The 18483-nt window shown below is 41.1% G+C and overlaps 2 protein-coding genes and 1 pseudogene across 5 annotated transcripts in view; all 3 read left to right on the forward strand.

Annotated features, from left to right (window-relative positions):
- The window catches only part of BRWD1 (bromodomain and WD repeat domain containing 1), a 132848-nt gene extending 128671 nt beyond the window's left edge, over positions 1–4177 (forward strand). The window contains exon 42 of one of the 2 annotated variants that reach the window (XM_015132876.3): positions 941–4177. In XM_015132876.3, coding sequence (XP_014988362.3) covers positions 941–1332 — 392 coding nt within the window. In that variant the 3' untranslated portion in view covers positions 1333–4177. The remainder of the gene's footprint in view (positions 1–940) is intronic. The other variant, XM_077995738.1, reaches the window with a different exon arrangement.
- A 731-nt stretch (positions 4178–4908) lies between these two features.
- PSMG1 (proteasome assembly chaperone 1) lies at positions 4909–13774 on the forward strand. 3 transcript variants are annotated; one of them, XM_028845322.2, is made up of 7 exons: positions 4909–5261; positions 6441–6547; positions 7884–8035; positions 8329–8391; positions 9674–9872; positions 10739–10875; positions 12640–13774. In XM_028845322.2, exons 3-7 carry the CDS (start codon positions 7904–7906, stop codon positions 12712–12714), a joined length of 606 nt encoding a protein of 201 aa, XP_028701155.1. In that variant the 5' UTR covers positions 4909–5261; positions 6441–6547; positions 7884–7903; the 3' UTR covers positions 12715–13774. The 3 variants fall into 3 exon arrangements, with proteins under 3 accessions (XP_028701155.1, XP_001109110.2, XP_028701156.1); XM_001109110.5 differs by having other exon boundaries at positions 4909–5073; XM_028845323.2 differs by having other exon boundaries at positions 4909–5047.
- Positions 13775–16376: 2602 nt separating this feature from the next.
- LOC715805 (poly(rC)-binding protein 2 pseudogene) lies at positions 16377–17585 on the forward strand (annotated as a pseudogene).
- Positions 17586–18483: the final 898 nt, after the last annotated feature.

The raw sequence follows: 18483 nt of genomic DNA on the forward strand, positions 1-18483 counted from the left end.
TTACCGTTTGAATGCTAAGTGTCTGGAAACTTCAGGCAGGGTCCTACAAAACAAACTGCCATCAAGACTGGTGTGTACCATGAAGGCAGTTTTAGATAGTTTGTTCATGGCTGCAAGAAAAATGTAAAATTCAAAGGCCAGTGAACTTCAGATACATAAAAGGAGTATCACTTCTGTTCTAGAAGAGTAGTAATTAGACTTGTCTGTGAAATCTGAAAATTTGGCTTTGAGACACTGGTAACAATAAACATATCTGAGCTCTCCTAAGTTTGGTCAGCATGGAGTAGGAGGTCTGGCATCATGTGGCTGTGCACAGCTCCAGTGGGATTTCAAGCCCCCTCTAAAAACTGCCTTTGTCTGCATGAAGGACTTAACTCTCCAAAGTGTTTTTGTCTGGCAAATCCCTTCACAATTTTCAGCTCTCGTCTGAATGCTTCCTTAAAGGAAGCCTTCCTTGATCCCTTAGGCTAGGTTAGGTTTCTAGTCTGTGTTCTCATAGCACTCTGCACTTTTTAGTTCCTTTAAGCAACTCTACATATGTGTTATTTTTTAGAATTTTAATCCGAATCTCGTGTGTGTCACATACCTAGGTCAGAGAATACTGGAACAATGAAATTAAGATTTAGTAATTCAAATTATGTAAAATGCTCATATATATGTTTTTGGATTAGCAGCTTTATGATGCCAATGCTGAAGGAACTTTTCACCCCATTCTTACAAGTCTGCTACTGTTTTAAGTGACATCCTTAGAGTTGTAGATAAGCAAATGTAAGGTTATATCAATGCCGAGCCCTTAGTATCACATTTTAAAATTTATCATTTAGCAGTATGACTTTTAAATTTATTGTTTCCGAATGAGTGTTGTTGAGGAATGTTAGCAGTAGTAAAATCTTGTGTTACAAGATTTTTGCATTTACATGAACTTTCACTCATTTTTCAGAATTTGTTCCTAGAGACAGAAAACCCAATACAAAAGTGAGAACATGTATGCATAATCAGAAGGATGCAGTGCAGATGCCTAGTGAAACTCTGAAAGCAAAAATGGTACCTGAGAAAGTTCCCCGCAGATGTGCTACTGTTGCTGCAAATAAAATAAAGATAATGAGTAATCTAAAAGAAACGATCTCAGGACCAGAAAATGTCTGGATTAGGAAGAGTAGCAGAAAACTGCCCCATCGAAATGCTTCTGCTGCGGCTAAGAAAAAGTTACTGAATGTTTATAAAGAGGATGATACAACCATAAATTCTGAAAGTGAAAAAGAGCTAGAAGATATTAATAGAAAAGTGCTTTTTTTAAGGGGGTTCAGATCCTGGAAAGAAAATACACAATAGTGACTATGAGAATGTAGAAGTGCTATCTGAAAACAATTGGGCTACAAGTAAACTGGCAGTTATATTCTGCTCCCAGCTCTAAAATTACTCCCTTATTGGCATCTTCGGAGGAATTTTCTAAAAGCCATAATCCAGTGGGTTCCTTCCAGTCAGCTCTTGTACAGACACGTGCTCCAGGGAATTCTGAGGAGGAAATAGATTGCAGAGTCTGTAGGTGGAGAGGTGGAAAGAAAAGACAAATGGCCTGCTATAATTATGACTACTATTCCTTCCCAGAAAGCAAGGCCTTGAAGACATGATTCCTTAGAGGAAGAATATAGTGGGAAGTGTACAGGCTAGGAAGAACTTGGAGTGAACAAATTTCAAAATTTCAACCTGATGCTAATTTTAAGGGTTCTCCATTAGAGTGTAAAAATTAAGACCACGACAACTATGGTGTCATGAGGAAAAAAAATCAGGCACTTTTCCAAAGGAAGTGCTAATGGGCCTATTTGACTTCTGAGTGAAGCAAAAACTACCTAGATCCAGTCCCTATAATTCACATCCCCAAAGGTCAAAAACAAACTAGGAGGACCTGGGAATGTCAGCTGGAGATGTTGATTATTGAGTTCTGAGGTAGAGTGTTGGAAATAGGCAATTAGAGAAAGTCCATTGATGTCATTTTGTTTATAATATTGCAGTTCATACTGAATGACCACTTGATATGACTAATTCAGGGAATATATATTTTTATATGAAAGCTATGAATGTTACTATCACGGCTTTTCCTTATTTTTACTTTTATGTAGCAGCATTTACAGAAATGCCAAAAATGTGCCTCATTAAGAGGCAGGTCTTAGTTTAATCAGATAAAAATAAAATATATAGCTTAAGATCAAAACAGTCATATTTTTAGATACAGTGAAATCTTTTATGTTTCTCTACAGCACCTTAAAAATTAGAACTTGAATACTTTGAGTACTTATTACAGTCTCATCCCAACAAACTTTAATGGTAGCATGTTTGGCCTATTTCATCGTGGCCTCTGCTAGGATTAGAAAATCTGGTCGTGGTATAACAAGTGTATTTACAATAGGATTTAATTTGTTGTTAATATGTATTTGTTGAAATTAAAATTGCCAGATTAAATGAATGTACTGTCACATCTTTTTAACATAGTAACGTGTTATTGGAAAAATTAAGTTGTTGAAAGTAAGTTGTTTTCCCACTTAAAAATATCTAAGTATATGATCTGCATGTGTAAATCTGAAAAACTAAATTACAGAAATCTAGGGTTTTCTATTTTTTAAGTCAAATGCATTTTTTTTTGTTGTTATACAGATGAACCAAGTGTCCAAAATACTTGAGAAATTTGTGGTTGCATGTCTGTTTTAAAAAAAGGCTTTTGTTTTTTAGCATAAGCCAGAATATTCTAACCTACTAAGTCTGTGTCCTTTGCTCCTTTTGTAGTATACTTTCATCTAAACTACTGATCCCCAGTATGTTGATGCACAGGTGAGAAGGGAAGAATTCCTAATAAACTGCTATTACTTTTAGGTGCATGGGTTTTGATTTTTGAGTTCTAATGAAATGCTTAAACTTCTTTCCAGTTCAAAATTTACTTAATTTACATTTCTTGAGTCTATTATGTCCTCAACAAATAACTATAAAATGAAGTACTTAACTCTCAGTGAAGACTATTTTATGCAAAGGTTTTTTTTTTTTTTTTTTTGGCAATTTCAGTGTAACGAAAGAATTTAAGCTTTTAATTTATAATTTGCTGTGGTGGGGTTAATTTCTGTCAGTATTTGAGACTGTATTATCAGTCTTGCATAATGGAATCCTTTTTTGGCTAAGTATTTAATTCGAAGATATTTGCCTTTTTAAAAAGTGGCCTAACTTATTGTAACTGCATGAAATAAGCATTTGCTTAAAACTTAACATTGTAAAATTGTTCTCTCTGAAATGTGTGCAGAATTTAAATCATGGCCAAATATATTACTATTACTCTATTTACAGTAATTTGCTTTGCAGAAAATATTTCTTCATAATGGAACTGTGAAATCAAATTGAAGATCTTTACTGGTAAAAATGACAAATTAACAAAAGGACTAAGACAAGTGGTGCCCAAACAACCTTTTTATTCTGCAGTTCCATCATTATAATAGACCAATTAACCCAGGAGTCCTAATGTTTTAAAACATCATTTTGGTAATCTTGTTTATTCCATCTCACTAAGGATATCCAAAGTTTCCTAAGCTCTTACTGGCTAGCAATTTAGTCTTAATTTTATTGCTAAATGTTCAAATTTTGCTTCCAAACTCACACTTTTTTTTTTTTTTTGCAGATGTGTAGATCTGCTAAACACTAATTTTATGTAAATGATTTTGTTGATCATTGTTTTTCCACATCTTAAAATGTTTCTAGCAGCTTTGAGATTTTATCTCAACAGGCTCTCTCTGACCCCAAAGTAGTACTTACCTTTGTGACTACTGACAAAGTCACAACATGCAGGCGATGTCATGTATTTCCGTACAACTAAATCTAGGAAACAGTTTTTATTTTTCATTGCATTACTGCATATTTTCATTTTCATTTAAATTATGTCCCCTTTTTCTCTTGCTTGAAACAGTGCTCCTCGAACTTTGTCTTCCAGCACATTTGAAAGAGAACCAATTAATCACACATTTTGCTTAATTAAAGGCTATTTAAAAAGAAACATTTTGTATTAGAAAATGGCCAAGTTTAAAAAATACACTATTTTTTACATTCTCATAAAAATGTTTTTAAAATCGGCTTGACAATCATCAGCTTTTGAAATGTGAATACCTATTGCCAGAGTAAAAGTCTCATTTTTATACCACCACGAAGCGCTGTATTTCTTGCTGCCCTTGCGTCCGCCCGTGCCCGCTATCAGAGGGCGCGCCTGGCTCCGGGGGCCCTCAGTGCCACCGCGCGGCCACCTACCTGGGCAGTCGAAATTTGGAGCGGGTACCCTAAGGTTCCCCCAGTCTCTCCTATCGCAGAAGGAAAAGGGAAACGGACGTAAAGGGAAAGGCCTCACAGCTCCCAGACGCCACCGCCAGCGGCGCCGGCGCCGCCCCTGCATCCCTGGTTTCGCTACCGCCGCGACTGGAGGCCCCGCCCTCCTCTCGCCCCCCTGCCCCTCTAGCCCGCAGTCCTCCCACCTCTCGACGCCCGCAGGGCTCAAGCTGCGAATGAAAGCATTTGGGGGCCGGACGCGGTGGCTCACGCCTGTATCCACGCACTTTGGGAGGTCAAAGCAGGAGTATCGCTTGAGCCCAGTAGTTCGAGACCAGTCTGGGCAACACAGCGAGACCCCCAACCCCACAATCTGTAATTTAAAAACAAACTGCGGGTAATCCTGGCCCAAGGCGTGGCAGCGCGGGCGAGCACTGTAGAGGGCGTGGCCGCAAGCTCTTGATGCGTCTGGGGGCGTGGCGCCCGCGCCGTGGGGTTGTGGCCGCGAGCTCGGGCTGTGCGCGGAGGGCGTGGCCTGTGCGGGGCGGGACTTATTGCCTGCGCGGTGAGGGAGCTTGGTCTCGCGCATGCTGGCGTGCGCCGTCCCGCGGCGCCGCAGTTGTGTCCAGCCGGTCCCGGGTCGGCTATGGCGGCCACGTTCTTCGGAGAGGTGGTGAAGGCGCCATGCCGAGCTGGGACGGAGGACGAGGAGGAGGAGGAGGAGGGGCGGAGGGAGACGCCCGAGGACAGGGAGGTGCGTCAACAGCTGGCGCGGAAGAGGTGAGGCACCCGGATAAGGGAGGCGCGCTCTCCGCTGCTGGAAAGTGCGCGGGCCTCGCAGCGGCGACGGCACCGAAGGCCGGGGCTCCGCGGTCTTCCGAGTAATCCCCGCGGTTGCCGCCGCTCCGTGGCTCTGCTTGGGCCCTGGGTCTCCGTGAAGCCGCGGAGTCCGTCGGCGCCAGCCCCAGGTGGGTGCGGTGCTCGGGTGGATCCGCTGGCGTTTCGTGGAGTCCAGGGTGAAGCCGCTGTGGGAGGGCTGGGTTCAAAACCGTTCTTTAAAGGCTTCCTGGAGGCTTGGTGTCTTGAGGACTCGTGATCTTCCCGCTTCTTGTCACATTATCTTGGGCCGCAGCGCTCCCGCGGGTCCCACGACGTTTGTCGTGGATTGCTCCTTTGAGGGACGCACCGATTCCCTCAAAACTTTTTAAACCTCCACCCCACACTTCAATTAGCATAATATTTCAGTAGCAGATGAACACTCTTTAAAAAAATTGTTTCCAAACACATAAAAATGTGGGAGAAAATAGTCAAGTGAGCCCTGACCCCTAACACAACCAGGTAAATTCAACGGGAAGATTTTGCCACGTTTATTTCCTCTCCCGCCACTCTAAGCGAATTCCAGTCATCATGACCTTTCACAAATTCTGCATTTTTCAGAATACATCTCAAACGTTTTAGGGATTTTCTTACATACGCTATTATCACCTCTAACAACACTAATACTAACTTTTCAGTATGATTTCATAGTCCATGCTCACTCACGTTTACCTAGTTTTTTCAAACATGATATTTTACAGTGGTTTGTGTGAATGAGGATCCTAACAAGGTCTACAGGTTACATTTAGACGTGTCACTTCATTTAGAGCAGCCTTCTCTTAGCCCTCCTAAGAGACAGGACTGGCTGACCTGTCCAGTGCCCCACACTCTGAATTTGTCTGATAGCTTCCTTGTGGTATCACTTAACGTGTGTTTCACCTGCATGTCCTGTAAATGAATGTTCATTTGTAGGTTTGGTCAGATTCACATTCAATGTTTTGTCGGCAAGAATGCTTCTACTAAGTGGTGCTTTCTGTTTCTTGTTGCAGGCTATCCCCAAGTTGTCTCACTTTTAGGGATCTAAGATTGATCCTTGGGTCAGGTGGACAGCCTGACCACTATTTTAGAGTTCTCCCTAAACACGTATGCAATAGTTTTATCTGTTGGTTATCGTTGCCTGAGTCCATCGTTTTTTGACGATATTAGTTATATTCTTTATAAAACTAACGTGTATTTTATTTATTGTAATACATACATATAGTGCCCTTTTGCCATAATATGATACTGTTTGTATTGAAGTTGCTTTAGTTTCATCTTGTTTCTTGTGTTAGGGAGGTGCGGCTCCTTCGAAGACAAACAAAAACATCTTTGGAAGTTTCTTTGCTAGAAAAATATCCGTGCTCCAAGTTTATAATTGCTATAGGAAATAATGCAGTAGGTAAGTGAAAATGCAGAAGACTTAGTCATTTTGTTGGAAGAATGAAATATAACGTTACTTATATTCTTCTATCATAAAAGATTTAAAATGTTTGGTACTTTAAAAAGCCACAGCAGAGTGTATTTCTGAGTAAAATCTCTCTCCTGTTCATGTTGCATCTTTTTTTTTTTTTTTTGGTAGAGATGGTTTCTCGCTGTGTTGTCCAGGCTGGTCTTGCACTCCTGTCCTCAAGTGATCCTCCTGCTCTCAACTTCCCAAAGAGCTGGGATTACAGGTGTGAGCCACAGCACCTGGCCTGCATTATCTTTTTAATAAACTGAAAAGGTCAGATTTAGGCTGGGTGCAGTGGCTCACATCTGTAGCCCCAGCTCTTTGGGAGGCCAAGGCAGGAGGATCACTTGAGGCCAGGATTTGAGACCAGCCTGGGCAACATAGCGAGACCCTGTCTCTACAAAAAAATGAAAAAATATAGCCAGACATGGTGGTGCTTGCCTGTAGTCCTGGCTACTGAGGAGCCTGAAATGGGGGGATTGCTTGAGCCCACGATTTTGAGGCTGCAGTGAGCCATGATCCTCCCACTGATCATGCTCCAGCTTGGGTGACAAAGCAAGACCCCAACTCAGAGAAAAGCTTTAAAGAAAATGTTTTTAGCCTCAGGAACTCAAAACTCAAGGAGCTGTTTCTAGTGTGTTGACGTATCTGGATTTATATAAATGTTTGTGAGTTAATGGACTCCTTTGAGAACACAATGAAAACTCTAAAGACAGTAATAATTATCAACATGTTTAAGTACTTAAGTTCTAAGGTCCTTGCATGTATTAATTCGCTTGGTGGATTAAAGTAAAAACAGTGTAGAGTGCAGCTAGGACAATATACATGTACAAATACACACATATACCTTAATATTTTTAGGGTGTTCACAGGTTCTGATGAGAACATTCAGGAAACCCAGTTAAGATTCCTTCCTCTGTAAGGTACCCCTAGTGCTTGTAGAACATAGTAAGTGCATGATGGCAAGTAACTATGGACTCATTTATATAAAGTTCTGCTGGCCTAAAGGTTTTCAGAAGAGTATTACCCCATGAGCACGTGGTAGAAAGTCTGTCAGCAAACCTGCCTTCTTGATCCCTAGCTCTAGGATTGTCTTAATCAGGGTGTGGCCTTTTACTTCTTGGGAGCCTCAGTTTCTTTTTCTGTGTAATGGTGGTATTAGGTAGATGGTCTTGAATGGCTCTTACAGCTCTCAAATTCTGCAGTAACTTGAGCTTGCTTTTTATTGAATAGAAGATACAGCTTGCAGAGCCAAACACTAACTTATGTGAATTGTTTTTTACAGCATTTCTGTCATCATTTGTTATGAATTCAGGAGTCTGGGAAGAAGTTGGTTGTGCTAAACTCTGGAATGAATGGTGTAGAACAGCAGACACTACACATCTGTCCTCCACAGAGGCTTTTTGTGGGTTTTATCATCTCAAATCCAATCCCTCGGTAGGTGGGACTTGTGTGTTCGAAAAGTAGTTATTTAAGTATCACTTATATGGTATTTACTGGTAGTATACTTTAGTATGGCAAGTCTTTCAGTTGCTCTGTCAGTGTGCACTTTTTCTGATACTAATCACCAGTAGTGGTTTGACTCTTAAATTTTAAAGAGAGTAGGTCAATAGTGGAGCCAGGAAAATAAGTATTACCTAAGTGTTGTCATTCACATGTTACATATATGGTGATAGTTTGGGATGTGTGTAAAACTTACTTGACAAAAAACGTGGAACTTGACTTTTCAGGTTTTCCTCTGTCAATGCAGTTGCTACGTTGCAGAAGATCAGCAGTATCAGTGGCTGGAAAAGGTAAGAGAGAAACGAAAACCTGTCAATGGTTAGTCTACAGGAGTTTTCATTTTTTATGGGTTCGGTGTCTTTTAACTTAAACTTATGCAGTCAGATATTTATTTCTTTAAAATATTGTGGGAATTTCTTTTGGAATATAAAGAATAAAAGAACTTGCTTATTTAACGTGACCAACCAATTGTGTTTTATACTTCTGTGACCTACCATCCTCAATGCTGAGGTACAGAAGTATAAAACACAGTTAGTCCTCAGCATTGAGGACGGTAGGTCACAGAAGTATAAAACACAATTGGATTCCTCCCGCCCATCTTTCTTTGTTTACATCACTTTAGATCTTATTAAAAGGTAAAGGGGTTCTTAGAAATCTATCAAATCCAGACTCTTCCTGTTATAGAAGAGGACAGTTAGAACCACCGTCATTGAAACTTACCTGTAAGTGTAGTAATTCCAAAAATGAATTTCATAAGAGTTATTTTTCAGGTGTCAGTGATAGGTGGGAGAGGGAATGAATGTCAGGTGTGTACTTGTGACTTTTTTCCTCTGGACAGCAGGCCTGTAGTCACTATTCTGGCACCCTGACTTCATTTACTCCACATCACAGGCCCCTTAAGTAGGCAGTGCCGGCATGACGTGTTCATCTGTTCTTGTGTTGCTATAAAGAATACCTGAGGCTGGGTCATTTATTAAAAAAAGAGGTTTAACTGGTTCACAGTTCTGCAGGCTGTACAGGAAGCATGGTGCTGGCATCTGCTTGGCTTCAGCTGAGGCCTCAGGAGCCTCCATCATGGTGGAAGGTGAAGGGGGAGCAGGCAGATCACATGGTGAGAGCATGAGAGAGAGGAGGAGCCAGCCTATTTTGAACTACCAGCTCTAGTATGAAGTGAGTGAGAAGGGAGAAGTCAGTCACGTATCACCAACAGGATGGTGCTAGGCCATTCATGAGGGATCTACCCCCATATCCAGTCACTTCCCACCAGGCCCTGCCTCCAAAACTGGGAATCACATTTTAACATGAGATTTGGAGTGGACAGTTGTCTAAACTATATCACCTTAGTTCACTAATGAGGAAAGTGTCTTGGAAAAAAATTGCCCACCTAGAAAGCAGAACCAAGATCAAACCCAGGTTGAGACCGCAGGTGTGTTCTGTTTCTCCAAGGCACACTCCCACCCCTGCTAGGCATGTTATTATTGTCTGTGGTGTTAGGTGAATACCTAGAGGAATGTTTCCATGCTGTAACAAAATTATGTGTTTTTTAAAAATTTTAAATCAATTTTATGTTAGGTTTTTGGCTCTTGTCCAAGGAAGAACATGCAGATAACTATTCTCACATGTCGACACGTTACCGATTATAAAACCTTAGAATCCACTGGCAGCCTTCCTTCTCCTTTCCTGAAAGCCCTGAAAACACAGAATTTCAAAGACCCTGCGTGTTGCCCATTGCTAGAACAACCGAATATAGTACACGACCTTCCTGCAGCAGGTGGTATTAAAATTTGTAACATTTACATTGTATCTTATTGCTTTATTGATACTACTTTCACCATTAGAGGTCTTTTTGAGGTAGTTTACTAATGATGATTGATACCAGTATATTGCTGTTAGTCCTCAATGTCTGTAGTTACAAGTGCAGTATATTTAGTGTGAGTTTTCAGATTTTCCAGACAGTTATTTGAGGAGCTCAGGTTTCTTAACTGTTAGGCTTCAACATGCTGTGTTTCTTTTTGGTCTTTGATTATTCAGAATGCAAGCCAGTGTTAAATATAAATTATTGGTGCATGGAAAGTTGATAAAGTATGTTTTAATTATCAAAATAGGAGTTTTGAATATTGAATCTTGATAGTTGCTTTAATTTTTTTTTATTACTGTCACATCTGCCATCATATGACAAAGAGACTACCATTTACTTTTCAGTGGGTAATGTGTTACATAATTGTTATTATATGAACTGTATTAAAATGGGTTTGGTTGGGTTTTTTTTTTTTGCTTTCAGTGTTTACTAGAATGAGAAGTGGCTAAATATTTTACTTTGTGTGTTTTTAATTTATTTGTTATGTATACTTCATTATGGTCAGTAGAATTTTAATCTTTCAGCTACTTAAAATCATCTTAGCTGTATTTTCAGGAAATGTAAAGTTAATATTTGCAAAAGAAGAGATTATTAGGAAAATAAATTGACTTTGAAAGAAAATCTACATTATAGTTGGTTCAAAATTGCAGTAAATACCTTGATTGAAAGAGGCAGCTGAGATAACTACTTTTAAAAACAGCCTTTTTTATTAAAGGTGTTTAAAAGTAACATAATAGAAGACTTACGTGTTTATTATTTTTTTTCTTGTGTATTCACAGTTCTGAGTTACTGTCAAGTATGGAAAATCCCAGCAATTCTGTACTTGTGTTATACTGATGTGATGAAATTAGACCTAATGACAGTGGAAGCTTTTAAGCCTATACTTTCTACCAGAAGCTTGAAGGGTTTGGTTAAGGTAAGGTTTTAACTCATTTAAATTAATAGCTGAGTTGTTATAATGAGCTTAGTAACATAAATGTATGGTGTCATTTTAAACCTAAGCAGTGCTTGGAGACCCATTCATCTCAAAGTGAGGCTTCCTAGTCTGTCAGTTTGAATTTGTCATCGTCTCTTCTGTTTATGTCTGTAACTTGACAAATGCTTTGTTCTTGTGTGACAGATTAATGCAGTGCAATTAAATCCCAAATGTCTATGTGGACAGATGGTTTTACTGTTCAAGAAGTTTCTAGAACTACTTTGGAAGGTTTTAAAAAACATTTTAATTTAATTTTTGAGAACGTTATTTTTGAGTATAGTATGGATCAAATTACTCTAATATTTACCCAGTTTTACAGAGAACTGGATATGTGAAGATGAGAGAATTACGTGATGAACCTCTTCCTTACCCTTGGTTTATACCTTTGGGCTCATTTTCTAAAACAAATTGGAACATGTACATGAAAATATTTGCCTGTAATCTCAGGTAGTTGAGGGATTCCATTGCTTTCTCTTAAGAGACTTTTTGGAAGTCCACAGTCTCCGGTTTAAGCACAGTTTCTTTACAGGAAAGAGGTTGTCACAACATTGTCCCTCAGCCTGGTTTTATTCTGGCATGGCCATTAGTGTTAAGGCTTTTGTGATAAGTTGTTGGAAGTAGCTCATTTCCCAGGTCTCATAAATTAGTTTGTTAGTAGATTGTCAGCTCCTTGTGGTAATGGACCACGGTTTTTAATTTTGGTATCCCAAGTTTACCACACACCTGGCATGTTGAATAAATCCATCAATAACCATTTGTTGAAGAGTACAGCTGTAAAACTCTGTAATTTAGTATACTGCAAGCTGATCTTTCAAATTTGCTAGAATCAGGGATAGTCTTTCTGACACATGGAGTTAGTTTATTTTTAGCATCTCTTTCAAAGTATATGCTGATTGTCTTGTTTGTTTAAATAGCCGATTGCCTCATCTCACTTCACTTAGAGATGAGTTCCCATGGGCAGGGGCTGGGCCGTTTTGTTTACTGCTGTAGGACTGTGTCTAGTACACAGGTGTGTCGTCAACATTTGGACTTGTTCTGAAACTTGGAAATCATCTGTCATTTGGGGCTTAAAGAAACTCAGCTTTTATGACTATACTTTCAAGTGGAAATTTAACTCAGCATATTCATTTTTGCTTTGAAGATAATGATTAGCGGGAGGGTAAGATGGTGGTTCTGCAGGGGGCTGTTTTCTTAATGACCAAATACATCAGCCTGAGTCAGTTCATTGTTTCTGACCATTTAAAAGTGGTATTTTCAATAAGGTGGAATTATTTTGAATTCTTGCTGTGTGGCAGTTTAGTTGATTTGAAAGACGGATGAATCTTAGGGGGTAGAGGTGTGCAGAGGGAAGCAGTGTGAGCAGAGTGGGGAAGTGTGAGGAGAGCCATGAGGAGCACGGTGTTAGTGGAGAGGGAAGGAAGACATCTTGCGGGGAAGGTCGGGCGGGTTGGAGCGTGGACTTCCTCTGGAGGCTGGGAGAGCATCAGAGGCCAGGAAATCATCGGCGAGTGTGGCTGGGAAAGGGCCTGTTGAACTGACTTTCCCACTTGCTTTTTTGTTGAGAAGGGGAGAGTAAAGGGCGCGCCTGTCCCATGGCTGTTGTCTTTAAGTCTCGAGTGTGGAGATTGTGGGGTTTGGGGAGGGGTGTTACCTCTGCCTGAATCCCTGGGGTCTCACTGTATTCATTGTTTTCTCTCCTTTCAGAATATTCCCCAAAGCACTGAGATACTAAAGAAATTGATGACAACAAATGAGATTCAGAGTAACATTTATACATGATCTTAACCATTGTTTTGTAATGTGTATTACTTGTCCATTCCTTTAAGGGGAGCAGTGTGCACTCTTTTGTGGATTACTTTTGGGGGATATATTTTGAGAACGATGAAATGGAATAAAATTGTAAAAAATTAATTGTAGTTTTAATTCCTTATTTATGATATTATTCACAACCAAAATAAGCCAGGCATTTTCCTTTTATCCACTAGGTGGGAGTATTGTTGTATTTGAATATTTTGAGGTACTATAGTTAAATTTTTACCTTATTTATTTATTTATTTATTTATTGAGGCTGGGTCTTGTTCTGTTGCCGAGGCTGAAGTGCAGTGTGCTATCATGGTTCACTGAATCCTTGACCTCCTGGGCTCAAGCATTTCCCCTGCCTTGGCCTCCCAAAGTGCTGGGATTACAGGTATGAGCCACTGTGCTCAACTTTAGTTAAATTTTTCAAAGCTATAGAGATCAGCAAATTGTATTCATGTGGCAAAGTGTAGTTAATTAGGTGTAACTGTTCACTGACCTGTTGGTAATTCTTAATATGTGGAAAGTTTCTGGATATTTTAGGAGTCCTGCAGTTTTTTTGTCTTGTGGATAAAAATTGATGACAAGGTAACAAAATTATGTGTTTACTAAAAATGAAACAGAAATGTGTATTCCTCACTTTTTAGTAATATCTGACAGATAACCTCTTCACCCAGACTTTCCTAGGACTCTCTTTCAAGGCTGGCTCTGTGGGTATCAGCAGTTCTCTTACAGTCATGTGTTACCATTAGGAGTGTGAATGGAATCATGAACCCGGAGTAGCCACACGACTTCACAGGACCACAAACTGAACTGCATTCATGAAATTAAATTTTAAAATGGTGGAGTTAAATGCTTATCTCTTCTGCTTTCTTTTTCACCTTTTTAGTTATTGAATCATTTACATCCTGCAGATTTAGAGTACTTACCCATTTATATTTTCTAGTTCCAGTTCATTTACTGTTTTTGGTAATGATTAGAAGTAGGGTAAGGAGATAACTGTGTTCTGGCTCCTTCTTGAGTAAACTTGGTTTCCTTAACATAATCAAGTTTTGGAAGTCTTGTGCATGGTGTGTTTATGAATATATCCTGAAGGCAGAAATCTAGGCATTTCCCTTGTTGCAAAAAAGTTTGCATTCATTCAGAACTGTGTCTGCAGAGCCGTGAGGTAACATCATATGACATGGAATCTGGTCCTAGCTGGAGCTAGATCCTCTTCTTGTGCTGAGGGTCAGTGTGGTAAGTAAGGAAGAGTAACCTTGGAAAAGCAGACTATGTTCAATCCCAGGCCACCCCTTACAGGCCAGAGGACTTTGGGCAGATGCCTTGAAGCTTCCTGAGCAACAACTTTCTCAGCTGTAAACTACAGATAATACTGGTGACAGTACTCCCTGGTGGTTACCTACTTCCCTTGGGGTCCAGGTTTTCATCTACTTAATGAAGGAAATTATCTGCTTGCTTTGCTGAATTGTGAGAATAATGATATAAGAATGCTTTTGAAGAACCGTAAGGTGGTATTTCCATGTTGACACACCTTCGTGTGCCCCACCTCAAAGCCACTGACTGTGATGTGGTAAGAAAGGAGCGGGGAGCTGCTTTGGGGGCAGCCGGAGCTCTCATTCTTCATTCATTCCTTGTACTTCCTCCTGCTAACTTGAGAACTGTGGAGCTCGGCAGTGTCAAATGGCTGAGTGGAAGTTGGGGGACAAGTTTTGCATCAGCAGTAATCCTGGGAGAAGCCTGGAAGCAGATAACTCTGGGCGTTGTAGTTATAATTTTGGTCAGGAAAGAATCATAATTGCTTCAGACTTCTCAGCAGTAAACCTCTTCTTGTGATAAGAAGCAGGCAGCAGGTGCAGGAGTTGGCCGTCAGCGCAGCAGAGCCACGTTAGGGCCAGATACCAAGCCAGGTACGTGGTGCTTGCCCGTAGTCCCAGCTACCTGGGATGCTGGGGCAGGAGGATCGTTGGAGCCCAGGAGTTCGAGTGTAGCCTGAGCAGACATCAGGCCTGGGTAGGTTTCCCAGTCAAAGGAGAGTACCTGAAGAAAACAAGCAATAGGAAGGATAGAAACAGCATTAAAAATGCGGAAGAAGAGCATTCTGTTGAAAAACATGACTGTAGGAAACAGCTGTTTTTTAAAAGTCAGGAACCCCTGCTTTTTCCAAAAGTAAATAACGAGATGTATGAGAAGCAGCAGCTAGCTGAAAGGAAATTTTAAAGATATAGTGGAAAAGATTTTAACAGGCAAAACTTCAACTTTAAAATTAAAATCAGTATTATATAATATTAAATAACAGAACAAACAGTATGTGATCTAAGTTGTATATATATTACATATATATAAAATAGTGTGTAATACAAAGCCATTATGTGGAGGACTAACTTGAGATGGTGTCCTAAGATGCAGGACAGAAATGGAGAAGTAACAGATGACACAGACAAGACATTATATGTCCAGTGTGTTAGAACAGTCCACAGAAAACCAGTAGGATGTGTACAGTCACGCACCACATAAGGACGTATCAGTGGCAGACCGCATGTAGACAGGGGTCCCATAAGATCATAATGGAACTGAAAAATTCCTATCGCCTAGTCTGTGGTAGCCATCCTAAGGTCACAGCTCATGTGTTATTTGTGTTTGTGCTGTTGCTGGTGAAAACATGCCTACTGTGCTGCCAGTTATGTAAAGATCCAGCACATACAATTATGAACAGTACGTGATACTTAAAATAAATGACTATGCCACTGGTTTATGTACATCCTATTTTTTGCTATTTTAGAGTGTATTCCTTCTACTGATAACAAAAAGCGAACTATAAAACAGGCTCAGGCAGGCCCTTCCGCGGAGGTATCCAGAAGAAGGCATTATCATCACAGGAGATGGCAGCTACATGTGTGTTATTGTCCCTGAAGATCTTCCAGTGGGACAAGATATGGAGGCAGAAGACAGTGATATTGATGATTCTGACCCTGTGTGGGCCTAGGCTAATGTGTGTGCTGTGTCTTAGTTTTTAACAAAAATAAAAAGCAAAAAACAAAACTTTTTTTTTTTTTTTTTTTGAGACGGAGTCTCGCTCTGTTGCCCAGGCTGGGGTGCAGTGGCCAGATCTCAGCTCACTGCAAGCTCCGCCTCCTGGGTTTACACCATTCTCCTGCCTCAGCTTCCCAAGTAGCTGGGACTACAGGCGCCCGCCACCTCGCCCGGCTAGTTTTTTTTTTTTTGTATTTTTTAGTAGAGATGGGGTTTCACCGTGTTCGCCAGGATGGTCTCGATTTCCTGACCTCGTGATCCGCCCGTCTTGGCCTCCCAAAGTGCTGGGATTACAGGCTTGAGCCACTGCGCCCGGCCAAAAACCAAAACTTTTGATTGGAGAAAAGCTTATGGAATAAGGATATAAAGAAGAGTATTTCTGTACAACTGTACAGTGTATTTGTGTTTTAAGCTAAGTTACTAGAAAAGAGTCAGAAAGTTAAAAAAAATTTAGAAAGCAGAAAAGTTACGGGAAGCTGAGGTTGACACCAGCAGAGGCAGCAGCTGGAGCAGCTACAGCCTGCGCCCTCTCCCACCTGCCCTGGAATCTCTCCCTTCTTTCTCCTCCTCCATCACCTTTTCTCCTCCTCCTCCTTGCCTTTCTGCCCACCCCTATTGTTCCACCCCTTCCCCGCCCCTGCCTGCTCTTTTTTTCCCTCAGTCGCCTCCTGCCTAGAGTTCTTGGTTTTCATCCCCACTGGCCAAGGACTTGACCACTCCCAAGTCCAGCTCCCCATAGCCCTGCTTTATATGGACACTGGTATGATTGAAGTTGGATTAAATGTCATTCTCACCACCTGGCTACTTATGCATGGAAAGGAAGTTGGCAGTATCATCAGAAAGAAAGGAGAATCAGTTAAGATGCATGAGGAGAGTGGCGCATGTATCAGCATCTCAGAAGGGAGTTCTGAGAGAATTATCACCTTGGCTGGACCCACTAGTGCCGTCTTCAAAGCCAGATTGGAAGAGGATATCAGTAGCTGTGTGACCAATAGCACAGCTGCCAGTAGACCCCCTGGTCACCCTGATGCTGTCGATCCCTGCTAGTCAGTGTGGCTCATTGGAAAAGGTGGTTGCAAGATCAAGGCAATACGAGAGAGTACAGGGCTCAGGTCCAGGTGACAGGGTATATGCTCCCCAACACTGCTGACTGAGCCATCATTATCGCTGGCATTCCACAGTCCATCATTGAGTGTATTGGACAGGTCTGTGTGGTCATGTTGGAGTCTCCCCCAAGCGCATGGCCATCCCATACTGGCCCAAGCTGTCCAGTTCTCTGGTCATCTTTGTGGGTGATCAGGACAGGTACAGCACAGGCAGCGACAGTGTGAGCTTTCTCCACACCACTTCGTCCATGTGCCTCAACTGTGACCTAGAGGGACCACTTCTAGAGTTGACCAAGCTGTACCAGTTGACAATGCAACAAACTAGTTTTCCCACAGTGGATGGCAACGCTGGGATTCAGTGCAGGTTTGGATGCATCTGCTCAGACCACTTCTCATAAACTCACCATTCCAAATGATATTGGCTGCATAATCAGGCGTCAAGGCACCAGAATCAATGAGATCTATCAGATGTCTAGAGTGTAGATCAAAATTGTGAACCCAGTGGAAGGGATCTACTGATAGGCAGGTTACCATCACTGGATCTGCTGCCAGCATTAGCCTGGCTCAATGGCTAATCAGTGTCAGGCTCTCCTTAGGATGAGTGGCATGGGGAACAGCTAGAATAGTGCAGATTCACATACTATAACGCTGTTCACCACCACCCACCATCAATCTATAGTTTCTGAACAGGCAGCCATGCCAGGTTTTAAATAGTTTGTGAAATTTTGGTTTTTACACACTATTATCCATTCCTTTATTTTTTATTTTTTAAAAAATGAGATGGAATCTCACTCCATTGCCCAGGGTGGTCTTGAACTGAGCTCAAATGATCCACTTTGGCCTCCCAAAGTGTTGGGATTACAGGTGTAAGCCACTGTGCCAGCCTGTCATCCACCTATTTTTTTAAGTTAAGGTGTTTTAATTCCTTTCTCTGTTCCAGTGTTGATGCTGAGATTTTATTTAGCAATATAGATTTCTCCCTGTTTTTGTAGTTGTTGTTTGTTTGTTTTTTGAGATAGGGTCTTGCTCTGTCGCCCAGACTGGAGTACAGTGGGGCAAACATGGCTCACGGCAGCCTTGACCACTCAGGCTCAAGCAGTTGTCTCACCTCAGACCCCCAAGTAGCTGGGACCACAGGTGCATACCACCGCAGCCGGCTAATTTTTGAATTTTTCGGAGAGACAGGATTTCATTATGTTGTCCCGGCTGGTCTTAAACTCCTGAGCTGAAGCAATCCACCTACCTCAGCCTTCCGAAGTGCTGGTATTATAGGCGTGAACCACTGTGCCTGGCCCTCCCTGTTTTTGTTTTTTGGCTTATCAGTTTTTCTGTTTATTATGAAAATGTAAGAGTGGGATGTTAATACATTTCAATTTAGTTCTGTAATAGGAATTTTTCAAAAAATTTAAAGGTGCATTGGAGCTTTTTCTTTGTGAATGGAAACTGGATGCCACAGTGAATAACAAAAAAAGGCTGCGAAGATTACTTTATTATTGGAGAACAAATTTTTAAAAAATTTAGTGTAACCTGTGTACAGTATTGATAAAGTCTACAGTAGTGGACAGTAATGACCTAGGCCTTCGCATTCACTCACTGACTCACCCAGAGCGAC

The sequence above is a fragment of the Macaca mulatta genome, chromosome 3, assembly GCF_049350105.2.
Source record: "Macaca mulatta isolate MMU2019108-1 chromosome 3, T2T-MMU8v2.0, whole genome shotgun sequence".
NCBI classification, from domain to species: Eukaryota; Metazoa; Chordata; class Mammalia; order Primates; family Cercopithecidae; genus Macaca; species Macaca mulatta.